The 24,617-nt window shown below is 46.1% G+C and overlaps 1 protein-coding gene across 1 annotated transcript in view; it reads left to right on the forward strand.

The window, feature by feature from the left end:
• The window catches only part of LOC119398934 (dermonecrotic toxin SPH), a 91,750-nt gene that overhangs the window by 14,167 nt on the left and 52,966 nt on the right, over positions 1-24,617 (forward strand). Inside the window, exons 4-5 of the mRNA XM_049417840.1 lie at positions 1,591-1,710; positions 4,797-5,034. Coding sequence (XP_049273797.1) covers positions 1,591-1,710; positions 4,797-5,034 — 358 coding nt within the window. The remainder of the gene's footprint in view (positions 1-1,590; positions 1,711-4,796; positions 5,035-24,617) is intronic.

Raw genomic sequence — 24,617 nt, forward strand, 5'->3', positions numbered from 1 at the left:
TGCTACTGCTTGCTGGCTCGGGCGTTCAGTTGGACATTACTGCTTTTGCATTCGCAGCTCATAAGAAGGGCTTGGGTACGTGTCCTCGGACTTTGTTATTATGTGTCGTAAATGCGTTTCCAGTACATTATATAAATATAGTCCACAAGAATGCTTAACTCAGATTAGTGACTTAAGGACACAAACGAGCTGTGCATTAGAATGCAGCCCATGATGAAAAATAGTTGTTTGAGAATCCAGAAAAAAAAACACAGTACTCTAAAGGAGAGGGTCACGAAAACTAAGTGTTGCACCTGAACCCTCTATAGCTGTTATAACGAACCAGTACAACATCATAAAAATGATTTCGAACAAAACAAAAGAAAAAACAAAAAGAAAAGCCGCATTTAACGTTTAGACAACTTTCCTTATTGAAAGGTTGCTTTCATCGTGGTTTCAGAAGGATAGATCTGCTACCCCGGCTACAAATTTAGAAAGTTCAGTCAAGGTCTACGCCGGCCAAAGAGCTTCAGCGAAAGACTAGTGCGGCGCGCTCGCAAAAACGAACCGCAGTTGTAAATCAGCCTTTTGCCCCCACTGCCAGAGGCGGTGACTGCATCCAAGTTCACTGCGCATTCGCTTCTAGAGAGCGACGTCTGTGTGTTGTCTTGTGGTGCGACACGGCGGCTCCCTTGCCGCCGCGTGTGTAGTTGAAACGTGTAGACTTCTCGTCATCCTTGGTTAAACCAAGACCATGTAATAAAGTTATATCTGCAAAACAATGGTCTCGTCCCTTCCCAAAGCAAGCAAAACTGAGCCGTCGCTCCACAAACTTGGGTGAACCACGTTCAACCACGACAAATTTTTCGTCCAACCATTTCCCATCATTTCGAGCCGCCGTATCATTGAATTCTTGCCTTGCGTGCTTAGTGCGACTTATACAGCATAGCAGGCACTAATGAAGGTGACTGAACAAGATATCAATTCAGAAAGTAACAAGGAAACGCGGTCATATATGTTAGGTACAAGCACAAACACTTTACACTCCGCCTTTTCCATTTTCCTGTGCGGCCGTCTGCCGTTTTGTAGGGGCCGGAACAACCGGTATCGCCAGAAGGAAAGCCTCCGAGATCAAGAGATGTTTCGCGACTTGTCCGCTAGGGGAAGGGCACATGCTCCATGGCATAGTGAAAAAGGCGGGTTGTATATAAGGGAATAAATGCACAGAAGGCCAGTAGATCTTCTTGAACGAGAAAAAGTGCACTCGTCGCATGAATTTCCAGTGCTGTCAATCACTTGAATCCGACAGGTAATGCAATTAAGGAAACCATTTGGTGTTTCTGCGCCTTTCAAGTTAAGTGTCCTATTTATGAGACAAAGGGAAGTATGAACCTAAGTGCACGGTTGAAAAAACAACTCACCGCCGATGAGAAATAAACCCGCAACCATTGAATAATGTGTGCGATGTGGCACGTGTTGTTGCCCCGACACGGAGGGCAGGTAAGGTATGTATCAGCCTGGGTTTAAAGGGTGAGTGTTGATATCGGCATGCGCCATGTAGTCAATGTGATGTTCTTGTCAATCTCCTTTTACCTTACTTTTGTTGCGCAGTCCCTGTCAAGAGGGCGTTGAACGTTCTCCTGTGCGTACACAGCGTGGGCGATAAGGAACTATTCCGGGGAGCCATCAAAACCATCCATCGCCAAAGGCCCGAGATGATCGAGAAGATAGGTAATCATCCTGAAAAGCAGCATCGCTTCTTTTTCTTTTGTTAACGTAAACGTGGCTTGCTTCGTGTTCAAGTTTCCAATGAAGAAACCCGAATTGCAGTGCGGATTTCTCCGCGGCCACAATTATGGGTAGTTCCATGATAAAGAAAAACATTGTCGTTCAAGTGAAAGAATACAGCAGGAAGCCGCCACAAAAACTCTAAATTCCCCGTAAAAAAAAAAAATCGCCAGGCCTGCGCGGAAAGCGCAGCACAGCCACAGCGAAAGCTCGAATAGCGGCATTTCTAGAGCCCGTTATAAACTCTCGTGCCTGCTAATACAACAACACTAGCAACGTAACCACTACGCCACAAATCAATTTTTGTGAAGTTGGGAAGCACCCACCACGACATTACTATTCATTCTGCAGAGTAGCGAGGTACCATCTGTAAGACATTATGTGCAGTTTCTTGATGCGACGGCTGATGACGATGAAGAATTATGACTGAGCCTTTCGTAATGGGTTGGAAGCTTTAAACGACCCACTTGTTACGTAATTCGCATTGTGTGACGCCCGGTCGTTATTTCACTCTCCCACCACGCTTTATAACATACGCTAACGTTAGAAAGAGATAGAGAGAGAGAATTAACTTTATTTCCCTGAGGAAATGGATAATGGGAGCCTTATGGGCTTCCTTGGCAACCAATAGAAGTGCACTTGCGGGGAACCCACTACGCTATAAATCATAATTTTTGTGAAGTAAGGAAGCAGCCACTACGCGTTTTTTCGTCATTCTGCGCAGAACCGTGGTACCTGCTAAACACTTGTAAGGCATTATGTGCACGTTGTTGATGCTGTGGCTAATGACGTTGAAGAATTATGGCAGAGCCCTTTGTAATGGGTTGGAAGCATTCAACAACTCACCCTTTGCGCAATTCTCATTGTGTGACGCCTGGTTACAGAATTTGCGTTGGGTGACACTTGGTTGTTATTTTACTCTTCTACCACTACATTACATATGTTAATGTGGTTCCTTCCCGACATGAAGCCTGTATAGGGTCTTTTTACAAAGCAGTTTCAAGCACCGGCATGGCTCTGAGGTAGGATACTTGGCTCCCACGTAGAGGGCCCAGATTCAAACCTAGTTCCATCCTGGAAATTTTTTCTTATTTCGGGCGATAGTGGTTACGGACACCGGAGGCGGCGGACAACTACGGCGCCAAAAACGGCCCTTGTTGTGATCTCATAACAGCTTTCGCTGTAAAAAGCTTCAGCGGTAGATGAAAACTTCACCTCATGGCTCGATTTCGCACACCGTGGGACTAATGCTATTCCGGGGCGACTGTTTTACATTTCAAAATAATTAGGACGCTGTGAAGGTCGCACTTCCAGGCTTTATTTGTCGAATACTCAGAACGCAGGAGCAGTGAAAACCTCAAATAAGTTCGAAAATCCGCGAAAGCGAAGCAAGTTTTACGAACGAAAAAACATTGTAATTCCCTACTGGATAGTGACAATTTAGTCTCATGGATCTTATCACAATCTCCTCCAGTGAAACTGATTGAGAAAGCTGTAATAACGCCGCACAGGTTTCGCGCGAGGCTTTGTGATGATATCATGTGGAAGACTGCTTTATTTTTTTATTTTTTTATAAGGCCTGTCTTTTTTCAGTTGCTGAGAGAGGACACAAATTAGGCGCTAGCTAACTCCTTAGCTCTTAGGATGGCTACTCATTAGGACGACCACTGTCTGACAATCACCAGTCTCCTTGCCGAAACGTTGACGTAGGACGGGTAATTGCGTTGTTCGTTGGCAGTTCGTCATTTCAGGACACTCAAGACGCCATTCTTAACGCTTTCATACGCCACCTAGGAAGCATTTTTAAATGAGTCAAACTGATACAACGTTATTTCAAGGCACTCAGTATTCTATTGCAACAAAAATAATGTCATGGTATGTTAATTTATGTGTGTTATACTAATGAATGCCAATTAAGTTGTAAATAAATATCTGTTTGTTCTGAAGTCATTCATGCTCTGTTTTCGCATAAATAGAATCAATTCTCAGGCTAAAAATATGGTGAAAATTCGTTTTCGGTTAAAGAAACATTATACTATTGACGTGGTTCGCGGGAAACGGCAAGTGAAACGACTCGTCGGACGTGGTAGTGCCTTCAGCAAAGTGATTATATGCAACAGTACACTGCAAAATGAAGTTAAATGAAGACAAATGTAGCAGGATGTCCAATTCATCCAAAGCTCAAAGTATCTTGCTCTGTGTTGGCACTAGTCGATACAAATAGCCGAAACAAGTGGTATACGCAATTGTACACATAGCGTCTCGAAGAGTTAAGGATTCTGCGAGAGCAAAGCTGGGCCTTGAGCTTGATTTTTTTTTTTTTGCGCTTATGAATAACTACGCCCGCATAGAGCAAGAGGCGATAGCTCAGCTGGAGCAGTACGCTTGCGAAGCTTTTACTTACGCTTTGGAATTTGCAGGTTCACAGTTAAAAAGTCCACGAGTTAGCTTGAAGTCGACCGTATGCGTGCGGCTGTCCGACCGTATTTACCCTGACTATACCAGCACCATGCACCGTTTTGAGTTGGCAACTGCTGAAAATGTTGGCTTGTTGACTATGAAAGTAGGCTGGCTAGAATGGTCTAGCCAACATACACTGACAACCAAGCCAACACTAGCCAATCATGTCCAACATTGACCAACAGTGTAGCTAAAATTGCCTTATACCATTTTAGCCGCCCTCATCAAGGTAACCAAGGTACTAGAGTGCTTACTTGGGCCGGTTGGTACATGTCCATAGAAAATGAGAAACAGCACGAACCACAGGACAACAGGACAGAGACGTACCAAGCGCTGACTTACAAACAAATAAACTGCATTGTGACCAGTAAAGATTCTTTTGTAAGTCAGTCCGTCTGTATTCTGTGGTTCACGCTATTTCTCGTTCTTTTTATCAAAGGTAAGTAGACCCAATATATGTCTCGCGTTCACCGCTAGAACGCCAGCGAGTTGTTTGTCGCTGTTATTCGTTTGTTATTCGTTAACTTCGAGTGCTGTACAGAAACTTCCCGTTGTCCCATGACGCGCAGGATTCGACGTCAGCAACAACGACGAGCTGGACACCATCGGAAACATGTACCGGGAACTCGGCATTGAAGGCCATCGGTGGCAAGGGGACGGTGCCACGAACTGCTTGTCTTTCCTGCGAGCGACGGGGAGGATGAACAGCATCGTCAAAAACCGCGACGCTGGAGAAGCATCTAGCTACGTCGACAAAGCTTACCAGTGGACCATCGACATCCCTGATCAGCTCCGGCTGTCGCTAAGGTGCTCCTTCCCATCATATTCACTGCAATATTCCCCTCCACATGGAGGCTGAGCCATGCTCCTTACTATGGGTTGTATCAACAAGAAGTGCCTGAGAGAGGCTGGCCCACGTTTCGATAGGTGGACCTCCTTTGTCAAAGGTGTCTTGTCATCCTTTTACATCACAACAGTGATTACAAGTCGCCTTTGACCCCCTTATCGAAACGTCGGCCAGCCTGTCTGATGCTTCTATTCCTGTTTAATCAACATCTATAACACATTGTGTTTCCCAACTTTGGATGCTCACTAAAAAGACACGTAATAGCGTAGGGCGAGCAAAGACAACAAGAACAACATGCAACGACATAGCGCTGTGCGTCGTTGCGCGTTCCTCTGGCGTCTTTATTCGCCCTGCGCTATTCGATACGAACATCCCCTTTAGGGCTGCAGAAAGCAGTCTTTATTTGCATGCTTCATACCAGGGCTAGATAGAGATACTGCATTTTCTCACGTGGTGGGCCATTTTGCACGCCTGAGAAACCCTTCACCACCCTCCTCCTGTCGCGAAAGGATGAGTGAAATGACTTCGAAAGGAAGTCTTTTCTCTCTCTCACGCACACACACACACACACACACACACACACACACACACACCACACACTCTCTCTCTACCTCTCTCTCTCTACACACCATCACATCACACTCACTACACTCATCTCACTCTACTCTACTCATCTCACTCACTCACTCACTCACTCACTCACTCACGCACGAACGAACGCGCGCCAGCTGATTTCCGAAAAAAAAGTTTACGAGATACCCATGTCCTGCACAGTATCGCTCTACAATAAGATAGAAATACATTTCCAAATGTATCTCAATACAAACATACAGATACTCAAAAGTATTTCTAACCTTTTGAGGCCCTTTGTACACAATTGTGTGCATCACTTAATTTTGCTAGTGGCGTCAACTAGTGGCTAAAAAAGCACTAAACACATGGACCTTTTGAAGAATTGAACATTGTGAGTAATAAGTGCCTTCCTTTAACGTCATTTTGTAGGGTATACTGTTGAATATGGTCACTTTGCTGAAGGCACTACATTGGTCAACGAAGATTTCGATGTGCCGCTTCCCGCGAGCCAGGACAAAAAGCATAATTCTTCTTTGCTCAAACTCAACATAACCGAAAACGAATTAGCGTTGTATATGTAGCCTGCGATTTGATTCTATTTTTGCAAAGACAGAGCATGAATGACTTCAATATGAATAGATATTTTAACTACGCTTTTTTTAGGAATAATTACTGTAATACACATAAATCAACGTAATATGGCATTACGTTTGTTAAGATAGAATATAGAGGGCCCTGAAATAATGCGTCAGTTTGATGCATTGACAGACAGTTATTCATAGGTGGCGTCTGAAAGGGCTAAAATACCATCGTGCTGCTCTTGTACCGCGATACTGTCCAGACCTACTTCGTACACCTCTCGCCATGTCGCTCAACCGAACAAGCTTGTGCGATATGTTCCAGCTGCGCTCGGCGTTCTTTTATTATTAGACGCATCATTCATCATCATGATCATCTCATTTCTTAAAGGGGACACCAAAGAGAAATAAGATTTTACTTCGCATAATTAGCTGACTCTTTCTAAAAAGGCAGCGCCTGCAAACACGGACAAAAGAAAGAAGTCAGGACACGTCAGGACACCGCTTCTTTCTTGTGTCCGTGTTTCAAAGCCCTGTCTTTTTAGAATGAATACTTACCAACTAGCTCAGCTCTCTGTTATTCTAAAATAAATTGACCTTTACGGAATATAAAAAGCACCTCTCTAAACCCCCCGCACCGACTATATGTTGGCTATGGTTTGCAAATATTACCTAATACAGTGAAACCTCGGCGATACTAATCTCACGGGACAACCAAAAATATTCGTATCATCCGAAATTCGTATCACGAGGAAGCATGGAAAATTATCATGCGACAAAAGAAAGCTGGTGTACATTTCCATTTATTGTTTGCAGGGCTGCGGCAACGTCAGATAGACTCTTGAATGATTGTCAGTTAAGGTTTTAGATGTCGGCAATCATACCAGCACTCGCAAATATACAGCCCGTACGCGCGCATTTAATTAATGAACCAGGTGTGTTGTGACTCGCGACACTCGGAGGCCGTGACGCGTCTCTGAAGGTTTAATCGTACCGTAAGGAAAGTGTGTTTCTTACACCGTGATTTTGACGATTTGGCAATGTGGCGCACATGCCCACGCTTGCGTTCCCGCGCTCGCACGTGCTTGACGCGTCTTCCGCGACAGCGCGGACAGCACCTCTTCGAACCTGGGTGGTAGCGGACGTTCGTATCAAACGTCGCTGGGTGAAAATCGGTTCGCAAGAACCGTACTCCATTACACTGAGGCCAATGGTCCTTGGCTGGGACCAACGAAAAATTCGTATCACCCCGAAATTCGTATGAGCTGTGATCGTATCACCGAGGTTTCACTGTAATGTCTGCTAGTGGTGACTATAGAGTAGACCGAGTGACGGGTAAGTGTTAGCTAATGGTGGTTATTCACTGATGTAACGAAAAACGCTGTCGTAAACCAAACTATTCATCGATTGAGCTGTTGCTGCCGTGTATATACAGAGAACCACCAGGGTTGTTGCACTTTGAATTCTCCATTCGCTTCGTTCCCACATGTGCGCAGGAGAAACGTGGACGGCATTATCACAAACATGCCGCACCGCCTGGCGAGCGTTCTCAAGGAGAGCGAGTTCCGGAACACGCTGCGGCCGGCCAACGCCTCGGACAACCCGTGGACTCGCTACGGATGCCGCTACAACTGCGACAGGAAGCCCTTCATCTCGGACCACCTTCTCGGCGGCGCTAGCGCTGGCGTGCCCGATTAACTAGACCTGTTGAGTGTTCGGCAACTTACCTGAACCCGCTAGAGACATTAATCCGCCTTTTTCACATTCCTGTGCTGCCCTCTGCCGTTTTGGTAGGTTTATGATAGGGGCCGGGACAACCGGCATCTCCAGAATGAAAGCCTCCGGGATCAAAAGGCGTTTCGCGACTTTCCCGCTAGGGAAAGGGCACATTGGCCGTGGCGTCGTGAAAGAGGCGGATTGGATTTGGAACGAATAAGAAGTTCTGGGCAGCCGATTTCCCGGCGCGACATCGCCTGCGCAGGAAACATTCGAACGTGCTGCCACGCTGTCCGCAAAACTTACCCCAGTTCCACCCAGTGCGAAATCTGCAGGGACAGCGGAGTTGCGTTTCTCCTGTGTTTCCCTTGTGATATTCTGCGATGTATTGTGATTTTGTTTGGGTATCTGTGTTTACGTTATTCGTAGAGTAGAGATGCATCGGAAAGGGCAAGTGGCAGCCCCTGCCACACCCGCCCCTGCTACAGTGACTTAGGGACCTATTCACACTCAAGCCGCCCTTCCCCGTTTCACTGTGCGGCTGCCGCTTCATCCGCGACCAGGGCAGTTGCGACATATATGGTTGTATCTGGGAACCGGAGCGTGACATGCGACGCGGACACTTGTCTGTCGTCAGGCCTAGCACTATGAACAGCTCTGCTGTTAAAAAAACCTGACGACAAGACGACAGATATCCGTCGGACGCCGGTGGCCTACAAGAATTTTGAGCAAGAGTGACTATGCCGGTGAGTGATGTGTACCGACAGAAACGCAACACCAAAGAACACCGAAGATTTGTTTTACGCATGGTCGGCGTTGCTTATGGACGAGCTCGAAGGAGGGAAAAGGACGGGGTGTGTTTCCTACGTCCGTGTGATGGAAAACAGAGGGTGGCCAAATTGTCTGTGTTAACCTAAGTAGCCGCTTAATGCTGAATTAACTTGCCCTAAAATTGGTTTAAAATAGGTGGCACTTTTGAACGCGACAAGATAGTCGAAGCAGAAGAGCGCGAAAGACTCTCTGTAATTGTTGAGTGGTAAAGTTTTTATCGTCCTTGAAGCTTCCCGCTGCGTTAGCGAAGAGGTTGTGACCATTCGTGGTAGTGCCCGAGTGATATGCGCTTGCGTCACGACTGATCGTCCTTCCAAGTAGCCTTAATTTGTGAAAGTTAGCGATGTGCTTTGTCTTGATATCGCCGCCGCTTTTTCCAGTTTCTGAGCGGTGCCTTTGCCCGTACTTTATCCCGTTTATGGGCAATCGGTCGCCGTGCCGTTGGAAGGCGTCTGTGCAAGAAAGAAACGTCACTGTTGTATATTTTTGTTTACTTACCAAAATTCGTGATACTCCTTATAAGAATACATGGCGACACTGCGTGGCGGCTGTTCTGGGAGTGCTCTGGAAGAAGGAAGTCCGAAGAGATCCAGAATTCTACCACGTAGCATTTTAATGAGACCAACATTAAAGTCGTATTCTCTGCCTGTCTCTCTCTCTCGGAACTTTTGTTTGAGCAACGTGGACGTCACGATATCTTACCGAGAAATCGCACCATCATCGCCTAATGCCTGCGTTCTGTGTGCGCGACCTTCGGGCTGTGAGAGCTCCTCAGCCAAAATGTCAGATGGTCCTTTATTCATTTGCCTAAAACTACTGGAGCCATCTTGTTTTCTCCTCCTCTTTGTTCTGTGTGTATCGCACTGATCCTCCCCTCCTAAAGGCTCTCTGCACCTGCGGTTTTGCACTGTGTCCGGTATCTGAGGCATTGCAATCTTTCTACACCCCACACAGTTTTCACAGTTTCATCATCGGCCCGCATTTATAGTAATTGATGGGGTTAGACGTCACAAAACCACGATATGATTATGAGAGACGCCGTAGTGGAGGGCTCCGGAAATTTCGACCACCTGGGGTTCTTTAACGTGCACCTAAATCTAAGTACACGGGCCTCCAGCATTCTTGCCTCCATCGAAAATGCGGCCGCCGCGGCCGGGATTTGATCCCATGATCTTCGGCTCAGCAGTCGAGCACCTTAGACACTAGATCAACGTGGCGGGTCCTCGGCCCGTCTTTGACCACGTGATAATATGGTGCTATGACGGCGCACGTTAAAGATGTGCACGTTAAAGTAACCCCATGTGCTCGAAATTTCCGGAACCCTCCACTACGGCGTCTCTCATAATCATATCGTGGGTTCGGCACGTAAAACCTCAATATCTATTATTATTAATACGATTCATATCAACATGCCTGCGGGCACAGGAAAGGTAATTATGGAGGTAAAGTTGAGTATCACTGACAATTGGGCGGGTTGCTTCGGACTCACAGTTATGAAACAGCGCCACGAAATAACGAGAAGTCACCGAGAGCACATGAGCACAAGCGCTGACTCTCAAATGAATTGCAGTGGCACGCGCGGAACCCAAAAGCATATCTAGCCATTTAAATACAATGTTTCTTTGTGCTGCGACGGAACAGATGGGACAGATGCCGGTTATGCACCTCTCACGATGCAGCGCAAAGATATAGTGTATTTAAATTGGCAGGAGTTCTTCTGTTTTCGTTATTTTTGCGTAGCCACGTGCGTGTATATACTTCTGTTCTGCGCATGCAAAAGAAATTTCGGTTGAGTGTAAGTGCTCGTGTTCGTTCGTTCTCAGTGATTTCTCCTTATCTTGTGGCGCCGTTTCATAATTATGAGTGCATACCAACTCGCCCAGTTGGCAGTCATGCTTAACGTGACCCCCATGTTTTTTTTTTTTTTTGTGGCCGCAGACATCTTAATATGACTAGTAATGATAATAACAATTAAGATTTTACTTACCAAAACCATGACATGATTATGACGGACGCCGCGCTTCGGAAATTTCGACCACGTGGGGTAATTTAACGTTACTTAATCTAAGCATACGGGCCTCCAGCATTTTGCCTCCATCTAAATACGGCTGCCACAGCCGTGATTCGATTCCGTGACTTTCGGGTCAGCGCTCAAGTACCATAACCGCTAGAGCACCGCGGCAGGTAATTTAAGGTTGACTAGAGGCATTAGTTATGACAATTATAACATAAAATAACTCCTTAATCGAACTGGAGATGCGGTTGGGATATACGGGAGAATCTAAGTGCTTCAATCCTGCGGAGATTGCATCACCGCTTTCAGATCCTTAAAAAGCGGCGGCTCGTAATTTTTTGCGGAATGATCAAAATGGGACCACTTTCCACCGGCGAAACCGAAGCACCCAAGAATGCAACTGCCATACGCTTTCGATACGTCCAGAATGACGACACCGTTTCTGAGAACGACTGCAGTAGTGTTATTCTTTTGCATCCGTTAACTTACGTGCGCCATGCGCGTTATCCACCATGGCATGCGCAGCGCGCACACTGACGAAGCGAAGCAGATCGATGGTCGATAACGACGGGCGCTCGCATAACGGCGAGCGTCTTTCCTGACCTTGAACCACCCTCTCTCCAGCTGGCATCGACATATCTATCCGCACTCTGCGCTCGTCACCAGTGCCAACAAAAATAAAAGCGTAAAATTATTTGTCGGTCGTCGCTCCGGGAACGTTTTCCTCCTCGTGACAATTTACATCGATCGCGCTTGTAGAAAAAAAAATGAAAAAAAAAAAAAACTCGCACGGTTTCTCATTCATTCGCCTAAGACGACTAGAAGGCGAAAGCCGTCTTATTTTTCTTCCAAGTCGATTGCAATGATCTTTTCCCCGTCCCCTCGAAAGGTCGCGGGGTCGAACCTCGGCTGTGGCGGCCCTATTTCGATGGAGGTGAAATGCCAGAGGTTCGTGTGCTTAGATAGGTGCACGTTAAAAAACCCCAGGTTGTCGAAAATTCCGGATACCTCCAGTATGGCGTCCCTCATAATCGTATCGTGGTTTTAGAATGTTAAACTTCACCAATTATTATTGTGCCACCCTTGTATGCGCAACTTTATGCCTTGGTTATTGAAGTCGTTGAGTTTCCTAATGAGATCACCTAAAGGACAACGTGATGCCACCATCTATGCGACTTTCTTAACGGATGATAGTGCACCAAGCGCACTGTCAAGGCGCCCGCTGGATTGTTGCGCTTACGTGCATTGCGGTGAACGTGAGGCAAAGGGAAACTTCGCAAAACCTTGTGGTTCCTCAGCACGAAAATTTCTTAAAACAAAAATTACTGTGTTCTAACTTTCTGCATATATTACCAACAGAGCATGCTACACATCGATGTAAAAACCATGTTTTTACTTGGACGTCTACAATGCGAAAATGAAGCCGGCATATTGGTGAAGATGTTATTTTTCCAACTTTGTCACAAATTGGTAACACCGTTTCTGCTTCGTTCCATCCCGAATTATTTTTATCAATTACTACTTTAACTTATAAAGCTCACAGTTTAGTGCTATGAAACCATTTCTCTGTAGAAACACTGTTCTACGGAGAAATATTTCATTATATCACTAAACTGAAGTGTTCATTACATTATGAAGTCGATCCACACAGAAAATTGTCAATAGCGGCAGATCTCCCACGACACACAGGGGCGTCACTTCACAAACTTCGATTGAAAGTAGCGTATACAAATAGCTTCCTGCACAAGATACGCCGATCCGGCTCACCGGAATGCTACTGTGGCCACGAAGATGAGACTTTTGTTGGGCATATTCTTTTGGAATGCGTAAAATACGCAAATTGAAGAGAAAAATTGGAGAATAAATTAGCGATTTTGAACAGACGCCCCTCACATTACAGGAATTACTTGAAGCATGGCCTGAAATGCATCTTCAGAAAAAGCCGAGCATCGTCCTGAAAGACTTCTTAGTGGACACTGCACTAGATAAGCGCTTGTGATGAGCGGCAAATGTGTTGGTATTTACGGGTAGAAGGGCTAGAGTAGGGGCTAGTTGGTTGTGCATAGTTTGACACTTGTGTCGCGCTGTCTGAACACGAAGAAAGACGCGCAAGAAAACGCACACGTAGTCATAGGTGTGAGCAGGGGGGCCGAAGGTTTATCGCAGCGCCCCCCCCCCCCTACTAAGTCAAAGTACGAGGCGGATTTTGCGCCCCCCCCCCTCTCAAGTGACTAGGGGGGTCAATGTATGGGGCAGATTTTGCGCCCCTCTCTTAGGTGACTAGGGGGGTAAATGTATGGGGCAGATTTTTCGGCCCCCCCTCTTATGTGACTAGGGTGGTCAAGTATGGGGCAGATTCTGCACCCCTCCCCCTCTTAGGTGACTAGGGGGGTCAATGTATGGGGCAGATTTTGCGCCCCCCCTCTTAAGTGACTAGGGGGGTCAATGTATGGGGCAGATTTTGCACCCCTCCCCCTCTTAGGTGACTAGGGGGGTCAAGTATGGGGCAGGTTTTGCACCCCTTCCCCTCTTAGGTGACTAGGGGGTCAATGTATGGGGCAGATTTTGCGCCCCCCTCTTAGGTGACTAGGGGGGGGGTCAATGTATGGGGCAGATTTTGCCCCCCCCCTCTTAGGTGACTAGGGGGGGTGGCCGCCCCCCGTGCCCCCCTTCCCCCGTGCGGACGCCTATGCACGTAATACACAACACGTGTGCACTACGTGTGTACACAGCTCGTGTGGTGTACTACGTGTGTGTTTTTTGTGCGTCTTTCTCCGTGTTCAGGCAGCGCGTCACAAGTATCAGCTATATACGAAGTGATGTGCCAGTCCATGTACTGTGGGCAGAACTAGAATTCTGTGCGTGTAGTTGCTTTATTGCAATGTGGACTCCTGCAAGCGAACTGTACATTAACATTTTATTTTAACTTGGTTCAGTGTGCTATACTATTTTTAGTTGTTCATTTTTTACTTTGGGTACCCACTTTTTTATTGACTTTTTTTGCTGCAGAACTTATAGAAATGGAGTAGCCGAGGAAATATAAACCTCAACGTCTCCACAGCAAGCCACTTAAAACAGAACAGAACAGAATGCGAATATATTCCCCGCGAGAATATCTGTGCTTTTTCTCAAAAAAACATTAAACATGCAGCATTTTGCCATGTTTCGTCACGGTCAAAAAGGAAAAGTGAAACAAAAATGAACTATCATTGTCAAGATCGGCGCCTTCAGATTAAGAAAACAGATTTTTACGTAGTAATGGCTCAATACAGACATTTTGTATAAATTATTTTGCGTGACGCAGTTTTAATTCCGTGCGCAAAGTTTGAAGCGCCCTCGAAGTGACAAACAATCTTGTGCCGGAAGTACAAAGCCTCAATGTAACATGCGCATATACTAACAAGACTTTTTACGTACACGCTTACCAACAGGATATACAGCTCCCGCAGGAGTTCCAACTCCCCCATGGTGTATGACTCATCCACAAGTTCGACTCATGGTTCCAGGTATAAGGTCAAAAGCACAGCTTTCGTCTCGAGCGCTCAAGCATCTTTCTCTTCTTTTGTTGTATGAGACGTGCAGCGAGCATAGCTATCATTACACTGACGCCTCAACCACCGTGGATGGGTCTGTAGGGTCAGTGATGTTTCCTGCAAGAACAACCAACGTGAAGATTAGGCTATCCCACCAAACGACATCGACAGCTGCGGAACTTGCTGCTCTGCGTAGCGCACTTAGAGTAATTCATGACCAACCACCCAAGAAATGGGGCGTGTTCACGGACTCCAAGGCAGCTCTACAGTGCCTGATATCCGCCTTACGCCGGGGACCTCACGAGCAACTAGTGTTGGAAATTAGAGAGCTGCTCCATCACCTCTTCGTGCAAAGACATGACATCACCTTTCAGTGGCTTCCAAGTCACTGCGGCATATTGGGCAACGAACGTGCCGACGTTGCTGCTCGAACTGCACACGAAGACGGCGTGCAAGAATCCATCCCGTTATCAAGAACGGATGCTGCGATGAAAATTCGAGAGATTACCAATGAAGACATAAAATTCTTGTGGAACACACTAAGTTTACAGTGCACACGACTGCATGGACTGGACCCGTGTCGTCGACTTCGGCCTCCGTCCGGAATCTCTCGACTCGAGGCAACGGTGCTTTGCCGACTGTGGTTTGGTGTTGCTTTCACTAAATCCTTCGCCTTCCGAATCGGCATGGCAGACAGGGCTGCTTGCAGCCAGTGTGACATTGAAGAAACGATAGACCACGTTCTTTGTCGCTGCCCTCGCTACAGCTCGCACAGACTGTCGCTAGCTGCTGTGTTGGCGCGCCTTGACCACAGACCGCTGACGGAACAGTCAGTGCTAGAATGCCGACCCTAACTGTCTTCACACCGAAAATCAATTGAGGCCTTACTGAATTTTTTTTCGCGTGCCAGTGGCCTATTGAATAGTCTTATTTTATCACGCGCCTGCTCTTCTCTCCGCTTTCCTTTCCATCTTTCTTTCCCTTTCCCCCTCCCCTTAGTGTAGGGTAGCAAACCGGATGCTACAATTCTGGTTGTCCTCCCTGCCTTTCGCTCGTTTTATTAACTCTCTCTCTCTCTTAAGCATGACTGGAGATGGTCAAAAAAGCACTATAGGCCTATATTATATATATAATTGAACTGGAAAATAAATGAAGAAGTTGTCGCCATTGCTTGGTGACGGCTACCCCTTTCCACATAGTTGTTAGGATAAAAAAATAAGAAACAAAACTATATATATAGTATATAATTTTTAGTTCAAAAACTCTCGTTTCAACAGAGCACACATACCGTCGCGGTGCAGTCTTTCAATATAGTCCGCTGAGTAACCATCGCAAACATTGGTGTCTTCAACGAAACGCTAAAGCACTCTCACTGCTTTGCGGTTTATCCTAGACGGCCATGGGCCTAGCATTTTCGCCAACGAAAACGTTCGCTCAGAGTCCAGCGTGTGAAGTTCCTGTTCGAGTCGTTGTCTATGAGTGTCGTGCTTAGGACAGTCGAGCAACAGATGATGCACATCCTCGTCGTCGTGGCCGCACGAACATGTTGACGATGATGCACGCTGAATCCGAAATAAGGAGTGCTTTGAGTAAGCAGTTCCGAGTCTTAGGCGATAAATGAGTGTGTCGATACGTCTTGAAAGCTGGCGGTCTAATTGTCACTCAAGGTTAAGCGTGTTAATGTAGGTGTTCCTTTTTTTTTTATTGATGAGAAATTCTCTTCAGTTTATTAGAAATCAAAAATGCGTGTCTTCATGACCCCTCTATACACTGGTCGCGTCACCACATCAGCTTTATTTAGCAGACGTCGCTTTTTCTTTCTCCTTCGATTTCTATATTTAGCGCTGCGGCAGGCGTCCTTGAAACCAGTGTACACGGATGTCAGAAATGTATGCATTCTTTTTTGTTGTTGTTGTTGTGTTTAGTTTTTTGTCGCTAAAGGCGTTTATAGGCCTCTAATATAGGGAAAACGCGACAGCATCGCGACTGTATTGGCGAAGGTTGGCGCATGACGTGCAAACTACTCGCCCCATATCCGGCAGCTACGAGAGCTTCTCAATGGTCAGTTCGAAAAACACCACGGCGCTCGGCGTGCCTCGCATGACGACGCAGAGATGAGTCAGTGAGCCGTTGCTCGGCTCTCTTATATAAAAGCAGTCTACGCGCCTGTGGATTTACGGATTTTGTCTGCTATCCTGAACAAATGGTGAGTCGATATCACTATTAGCGAACCATTTCCGTTGTCCTTTTTTTGTATTCTTTGAAATTTTGAGTTTTTCGTTGCATAGTATATGTTTCACTTAACATACTGTAAACATATTTTTGTATCTTATTTGTTTGATTACCCTCGTGTTCATTGATATATCATTCCTGTTTCCATAATATGGCAATTACTACATTTTTATTGAGTCATATGTGGCATTTACTTAAATGGCTTGTACTTGACTATAGAGAGAAAAATGTAATGCGGAAAGGCAGGGAGGTTAACCAGAAAACATATCTGGTTTGCTACCCTGCACTGGGGAAGGGGTAAGGGGAGACAGAAAAGTTAGAAAGATAGGGATGGGATAGGGAGGGAGGGAAGCACAAACGCACACACACACACACAGGAGTGTCACAATCGTTCAACGAGGCGGGTCGCTCGCAGAAACTTCATCAGCGCCTTCGTTGCTTTCTGGCGTGAAGCTCGATCGTTCCGACATTCCAAGATTGACTGCTCAGAGAGCGGCTGGTCGTCGAGGCGAGCAAACACTGCTGCGAGGGATTGTCTCTCAGAGCTGTATTGAGGGCACTGACATAAAATGTGTTCAATGGTTTCGTCATTGCCACAATATTCACATGCAGCGCTGTCTCTCATTCCGATGCGGCACGCAAAGGCGTTCGTAAAAGACACCCCAAGCCACATGCGGCAGAGAAGGGTCGTCTCGGATCGGGGCAGGCCAGATGGAATGCTGAGTCGTAGGCATGGATCCAGGCGGTGAAGACGGGTGTGGAGAAAACCGGGCGTGTTCCACATAGACCTTGCGACATCATGCGCAAGCGTATTAATCTTTGCTGCTGCGTCGCTTCTTGACAGTGGGATAGGTTCTATCACGCCATTTTCGTGAGCATTTTTAGCTGCATCGTCGGCATGCTCGTTACCGATGATGCCGCAGTGGCCTGGCAACCACTGAAAAGTTATAGCATGTCCTTCGTCTATTAGTTGATGGTACAGTTGTCGTATTTCCAGCACCAATTGGTCTTGAGCCCCACGACGTAGAGCAGTTCGAAGACATTGTAGAGCTGGTTTCGAATCAGTAAAAATGCCCCATTTTTGTGGCGTTTCTCGATAAATCCTGCGGAGTGCGCTGCGGAGTGCCGCAAGCTCACGGCTGTCGATGTTGTCTTGTGTGACGTTCGAAACTGTATGTTTTCGGCTCTTGCTGGGAAGATCACAGCTCCTGCAGATCCTCCAACAGTTGTCGAGCCATCCGTGTAAAGTTTAACATGATCTTTGTAATCTTCGTGCAACATGAGTAGAGTCATCTGCTTCAAAGCTGGCGATGAGAGCTCCGCCTTCTTGCGAATCCCCGGCACTGTCAAGAGCAGTTTTGGTCGGTACAAGCACCAAGGGGGTGTTAGAATCCGTTCCGGAGGCGTGTAGGCTGTTGGAAGGCACTCTCGGTAAGTCAATATTCTCTTACAGAAGGAGGTACTCGGTCGATCTTCTGGAAGCGAAGCAAGATGGTGGGCAGGGGCGCGAGCAAGGTGCCTAATGTGAGCTCTAAGCACCTCCAATGTAATGTGCACCGTGGCCGGATGATCTTTGGCAATTGCGATGGTTGCGGCTGTTGATGTGCAGCGTGGTAATCCAAGACAAACTCTGAGTGCCTGGCCCTGGGCGTTTTCGATCGTGCGTATACTGCTTTTGCAAGCGTTCGTCAGAACCGGCAAGCTATACCGCAGGTATCCCAGAAACAGCGTTTTGTATAGCTGCAGCATTGCGTGCACTGATGTGCCCCACGTTTTCCCTCCGAGGAACTTGAAAAGTTGTGCGATGGCCGTTAGGCGCTTCTTTAGAGTGGCCACATGGGGACTCCAGCAGAGGTTTCGATCGATCGTGACCCCCAAAAACCTGTGCGTCCTGGCGTAGCAAACATTGCGTCCATCGATGGCGATGGGATATGACGTCATTGCCTTCCGCGTGAACGCAACCAGCGCCGATTTCTCAGGAGAAATCTCGAGGCCTTGTTCTCTAAGGTACGCCGATACTGAATTCGCTGCTTTTTGGAGCCTCACACGTACCTGAGGGCGTGTTACACCTGACGTCCAAGCACAAATATCATCTGCATAGAGAGATATCTGCACGGAATCTGGTATGCGTTCCACGAGACCGATCAGAACCAGGCTGAATAGTGTGGGGCTCAATACACCACCTTGAGGAACGCCACGGTGTGTGTAATGCTCAGAAGTCGGCCCATCATCAGTTTGCACAAACAGTGATCTCATATGTAGGTAGCAACAGATCCAGCGGTACACTCGTCCACCCAAACCAACCGACTCGAGGGCGTCAAGTATGGCTTCGTGAGAAACATTATCATATGCTCCTTTGACATCTAAAAATAGTGCGACAGATAGCCGTCTACTCATTTTCTGGTGTTGTACGTAGGTCACCAGGTCAATGACATTGTCAATGGAGCTACAAAGACGACGAAAACCGGCCATGGCGTCTGGATATACTCTGTAGCGTTCTAGGAACCACTCGAGTCTGGCAAGGATCATTTTCTCCATCAGCTTCCCTACGCAGCTAGCCAGCGCTATTGGGCGGTATGACGTAAGCTCTAGAGGTGATTTTCCAGGTTTGAGAAGTGGAACCAAACGGCTTGTTTTCCATTCTCTGGGGACCGTTCCGTCTCTCCAGGACTCATTGAACACGTCCAGCAAAGCGCTTCGTGCTCCATCACCGAGATTGCGTAATAGGCGGTATGATATGTCATCCGGTCCAGGCGACGACGATCGATTGCATAAAGCAAGAGCCGCATCCAGCTCTTCCATGGAAAAAGGGAGGTCCATGTGCGGGTCAAGGGAATGTGGCGTGTCATCAGCAGTAAGGGCTCCTGTGCAAGTTGACGGGCCTGCAATCTTCCTACAAAAATCTTCCGCTACCTCGATATCCCTTCTACGTTGGAAAAGGGCCAAGGCTTTAAACGGAAAACGTTGTTCGGGAAAAATGCGTAGGCTTCGCACGGTTCGCCATATTTGAGAAAGTGGTTTGCGAGGGTCTAGAGACTCGCAAAACTTCGCCCACCGCTGAAACTCCAGTTTGTCCATACGACGCTGGATCTTCTTTTGCATGCGCCTAGCTATCCGCAGATCTTGAATGGATTTTGTGCGTCGATATCTGCACATACTTGACTGATACTTGACTATAAGTTCAATTATTGTAAGCACCTTTCCTGTAGTTGATTACTTGTTTCATTAACTTCGTGTATTGTGAAGTCTGCCGTTACTTTGTTGCCATAATGTATTAATAAGTACTATATCGTGAATTTATTAGCAGCTCGTCCCCCTGAAAGTTTTGTGACTCCGGGAGCACCTTCTGTATACTGTTGATAACCTTCTGTAACTATTGATAACCTTCTGTAAACTATAGATAGTACCGGTAACAGACTACCCAGTTTACCGATACTAGTTGGGATAACAAACAAAACTTAATGCAACGGTATCACTTTGATGATGAAAAAAATAAAATTAAAAGGGGATGCATGAATCATGGGAGCAAATTGACCAGCCAAGCATTATTAGCGAAATGGTTGATGAGATGCTCGCGAAATTTATCGTGATTACCCTGAAGGGCGATACTATTTGGAAGATCATTCCACAGTCGTATGGCACGCGGGAGTGACGAGTCGTTAAAAGCATTAGCGGTGCCGTAGACACGGGCGTAGCTGAAGTCATTGTGTAATCTGTGCGATAAGTGAGAGGAACGTTGTAATTGTGCTATCGGTGATCGAGTGGCAGTGACATATTTATGAAATAGAGACAAAAGCGCAGTGTCACAACGTAATGTTAATGAATGGAGTGAAAGTTCGAGCTTTAGCTGGGTTACACTGGACAAGTTGTTATAATTCCGCGTGATAAAACGACAAGCCCTGTTCTGAATAGCTTCTAACTTCTGTATTAAATATTTTTTACGAGGTGACCAAATGGATGACGCGTACTGTAACTGGGGTCGCACAAATGTTTGGTAGGCCTGTTTACGTACGTGAAGAGTAGTGGATTGTAGGTTGCGACGAAGATACCCCAATGATCTAGAAGTATTAGCAGAAATGGTAGTTATATGGTCGACCCAGGAAAGATTTTGTGTGAGGTGAACGCCTAGATATTTATACCATGTGGTTCTAGCCAATGTGTTGTTATTGATGTTGTAAGGAAAGAGCGAACGAACTGATTTACGGGTAAATGACATAATTTTACATTTTGAAATGTAAGAGTCATTAGCCATGTTTTACAGCAGTTGTTAATGCAATCCAGGTCACATTGGAGGGATTGGTGATCATCAGTACTTTTTATGGTACGATAAACAATGCTGTCATCAGCAAATATACGTATACAAGATGATGTGTTATTTGGCAGGTAATGAATGTAGATTAACAGGAAGGAAACAGAAAAAGGAGAAGGTAGGGAGGGTAACCAGAAACAATTCCGGTTGGCTACCGTACACTGGGGGATCAAGGAAGGGGAATAGAAAGACAAGAAATAGAGAGCAGGGAAGAGGAAAAAGAGAGAGAGTGAAGAGATGCAGTGCATTCACTACAGCGTGCGGGATTACACCACAAGTCAGAGGCGTTCGCACAAGCCAGTCCTTCTCAAAAAACACAAGAATGCTTTCACTGCCTTGTGGGCCGTCGAGAGATGTGGACGGTGCTGTAGTAGCACCTGCACGGAAATTGGCCGATCATCCAGTCGCCGCAGTGCGTTGGACAGTACTTGTCTTTCCGAGGCAAAACGAGGGCAGTAGCACAGCAAGTGTTCGATGTTTTCTTCGGTGCCGCAAAAAAAAAAAAAAAACGCCAGGCCTGTGCGGAAAGCGCAGCACAGTCACAGCGAAAGCTTGAAAAGCAGCATTTCTAGAGCTCATTGTAAACTCTCTTGGGGCTACTAATAGAAGTACACTAGCAAGGTACCCACTACGTCATAAATCACATTATTTGTGAAGTTGGGAAGCACCTCCAACGCCATTATTCATCATTCTGCGCAGAAACGAGATACCAGCTACACATCTGTAAGTCATTATGTGCACTTTGTTGATGTGACGACTGATGAAGATGAAGAATTGGGGCTCAGCCCTTTGTAAAGGGTTGGAAGCTTTCAACGACTAACCAGTTACATAATTCGCGTTGTGGGATTGGCGGTCGCTATTTCGCTCTCCCACCATGCAATATAACATACGTTGACGTGAGACAGAGAGATAGGGGGGGGGGAGAAATTGATTGAGACCCTGAGGAAATGGATGATGGGCTTATGGGCTTCCTTGGCAACCAATGCAAGTGCACTTGCGAGGAACCCACTACGCCATACATCATTGTAATTTTTGAGAAGCAGGGAAGAAGGCACTATGCCATTTTTCGTCATTCTACGGAGAGCCGTGGTACCTGCTAAATGCATCTAAGGCGTTATGCGCACTTTGTTGATGCTGTGCCTGATGACAATGAAGAATTATGGCGAAGCCCTTTGTAATGGGTTGGAAGCATTCAACAACCTACTCGTTGCGCAATTCGCATTGTGTGACGCCTGGTTACAGAATTCGCGTTGTGCTACGCTTGGTGCTTATTTTACTCTTCTACCACGCTATATTGCATATGCTAATGTGGTTCCTTCCCGACATGAAGCCTGTATAAGACCTTTTTGCAAAGCAGTTTCAAGCACCGGCATGGCTCAGACTAACACGATCAAAGGCTTTTGCAAGGTCTACCTGTAGCATTGCAAGCTGTTTTTGATAACCATAGCAGAACTGAAGAACTGTTCGAGCAACGTGTATATTGTTTTGTATAGATCGGCCCCTAATTCCACATGTCTGATGAGACCCAATGAGAATCGACATCGCAAATTGCAATCTATTTGATAATACTTTCGCAAAAATTTGTAGTCCACATTTGACAGCGATATTGGCCTGTAACCTTCGACGGAGCGAAGCTTTTCCTTGTCAGAGGTTTTCGGTATTAAAACAGTGTGGCTTTTGCAAAAAGATCGCGGGAGTGTCTCCATGTCATAACTTATTTCAAAGATGTCCAGCAATATGGGAGATAGCGTTTTTTTAAAAGCTTTGTAAAATTCAGCTGAGATGCCATCAGGGCCAGGTGTTTTCGATAAAGGTAAGTTGTCAATTGCCTGCTCAATTTCCTTTATCGTAATGGGTCCATTGATGGCTGCACAGTCATCGTCTTTCCTTTTTTCTCTACTTGAGCATGCCAATGTTGGCACAGTCGTGCTTAAAGGTGTTAAACTTTGTTATAATGAATGCTCAACTCGTCTCATTGTTAATGGTCAACTCTCGAAACCTGTTTCTATTTGCTCTTCGGTGAAACAGGGATGCCCGATGTCACCACTTCTGTTTGCACTTTATCTAGAGCCGCTGTGCTTAAGCATAATACAGTCCAGTTGTATTCGCGGCTTTAGTATATTAGGCAGTGAAGTTAAAGTATTAGCTTATGCAGACGATGTCGCTTTCTTTTGCACAGATAAACCAAGTGTAGAAAATGTGGTATCTACAATTGAAAAGTTTGGCGTTGTATCAGGAGCGCGTTTAAATGCCTCTAAGAGTTTAGGACTATGGTTTGGCTCGTGGGGTACCACGCCGAATCAGTTCGCAGGGATTAATTGGACACGAATCCCGCCAAATACCTCGGAGTACCACTGGACGCGTATAGATTCAGTGCGCATTACTGGAAGGAGCGCGTTCCTAAGCTTGAACGACAGGCCCAGACATTTGTTCCCCATCGACTTTCAATATTCGGGAGAGCTGAAGCTTGCAATACTTTCCTAGCAACAAAGCTTTACTACGTATTGCAACTTATCCATTGCGCGAGATTTTATATACAACGCTTTCATCGAATTTTTGCTACTTTCATATGGTCTTCGACTTTTGAGCCCATGCGTCGTGACAACATTTTCAGGCCAGTTAGTGAGGGTGGGTTGGGATTAGTACATCTTTATCTATGGCAAACAGTTTCACGGTTCTTCTTTTTTCGAGACAATTCCCACCCCGTAATCCGTTCATTCTTGCAGGTTACACTTGTTGATTGCTTGCCAGACTTAGTTGTTTCATCAAACTTCTCCGAACGCCCGTGTTTGTGGGGATTCATGCAGGAAGTTTACCTCGCAGTTCGGTTCCTTAAAGCTCGCTTTTCCATGGAATACCTGTACACAGTCTCGCGCAAGGTACTATATAAGGATTTACTAACTATGCTCTTCCCGCCTCCGCTGTACCGTTCATTGTACTCCGATCTTTCAGGCCACGATGTGTTGAAACGTGTGCGCAAAATGTATATTCCTCCTAATTCAAAAACATTTTTCTATAAACTCCACTCTGAAACACTTCCGGTAAGCACATGGTTGAAAAGAAAAGGTATTTTTGTCTCTTCTGTTAACTGCCGTCTATGTGATGTGCCGGAAACAATAGAACATTGCTTTATTAGCTGCAAAGACGCTATTCTGTTCTGGGATGTCCTTCAGAGAGCACTGAAGAAACGTTTTGTCGTCAATTCTCACACCATACGTTATCTTATACCAACATCGCTTGATGAAGTGCCATATGATATGTTTTTCCTCATGGGTATGCATAGCTTATGGAAGACACGTATGCAGGACCGTAACGCAGAACCCACCATTTCTTCAAGCATGCACTTCATTCGCATGACTATTCAGCTAAAGGACATTTATGATGACCTGGACTTTAGACCGGACTGGTACCCCCTCTTGGTGAGGTGCTCGGCCTCACCACCTTTCTAGTATAACAGGATGTGAAGAACTCTCACCGTTCTACTGCACGTTGTGTTAGCCATCGAGTGTGCACTTAGTAACGCTTGAGCGCATATTGTCGCTATGTGATTGTACCTTTGCTTGCTTTATTTGTGCTATTATTGTGCACTGTAATACTAAGTGTGATAAATACCATGAAAGAAAAAAAAAAACGGCATGGCTCAGAGGTTCAATACTGGGCTCCCACGCAGAGGGCCCAGGTTCGAACCTCGTTCCATTCTGCAATTTTTTTCTTATTTCGTTTTTTTTTTCTTATTTCGAGTGATAGTGGTTACGGG

The sequence above is a fragment of the Rhipicephalus sanguineus genome, chromosome 7, assembly GCF_013339695.2.
Source record: "Rhipicephalus sanguineus isolate Rsan-2018 chromosome 7, BIME_Rsan_1.4, whole genome shotgun sequence".
NCBI lineage: Eukaryota > Metazoa > Arthropoda > Arachnida > Ixodida > Ixodidae > Rhipicephalus > Rhipicephalus sanguineus.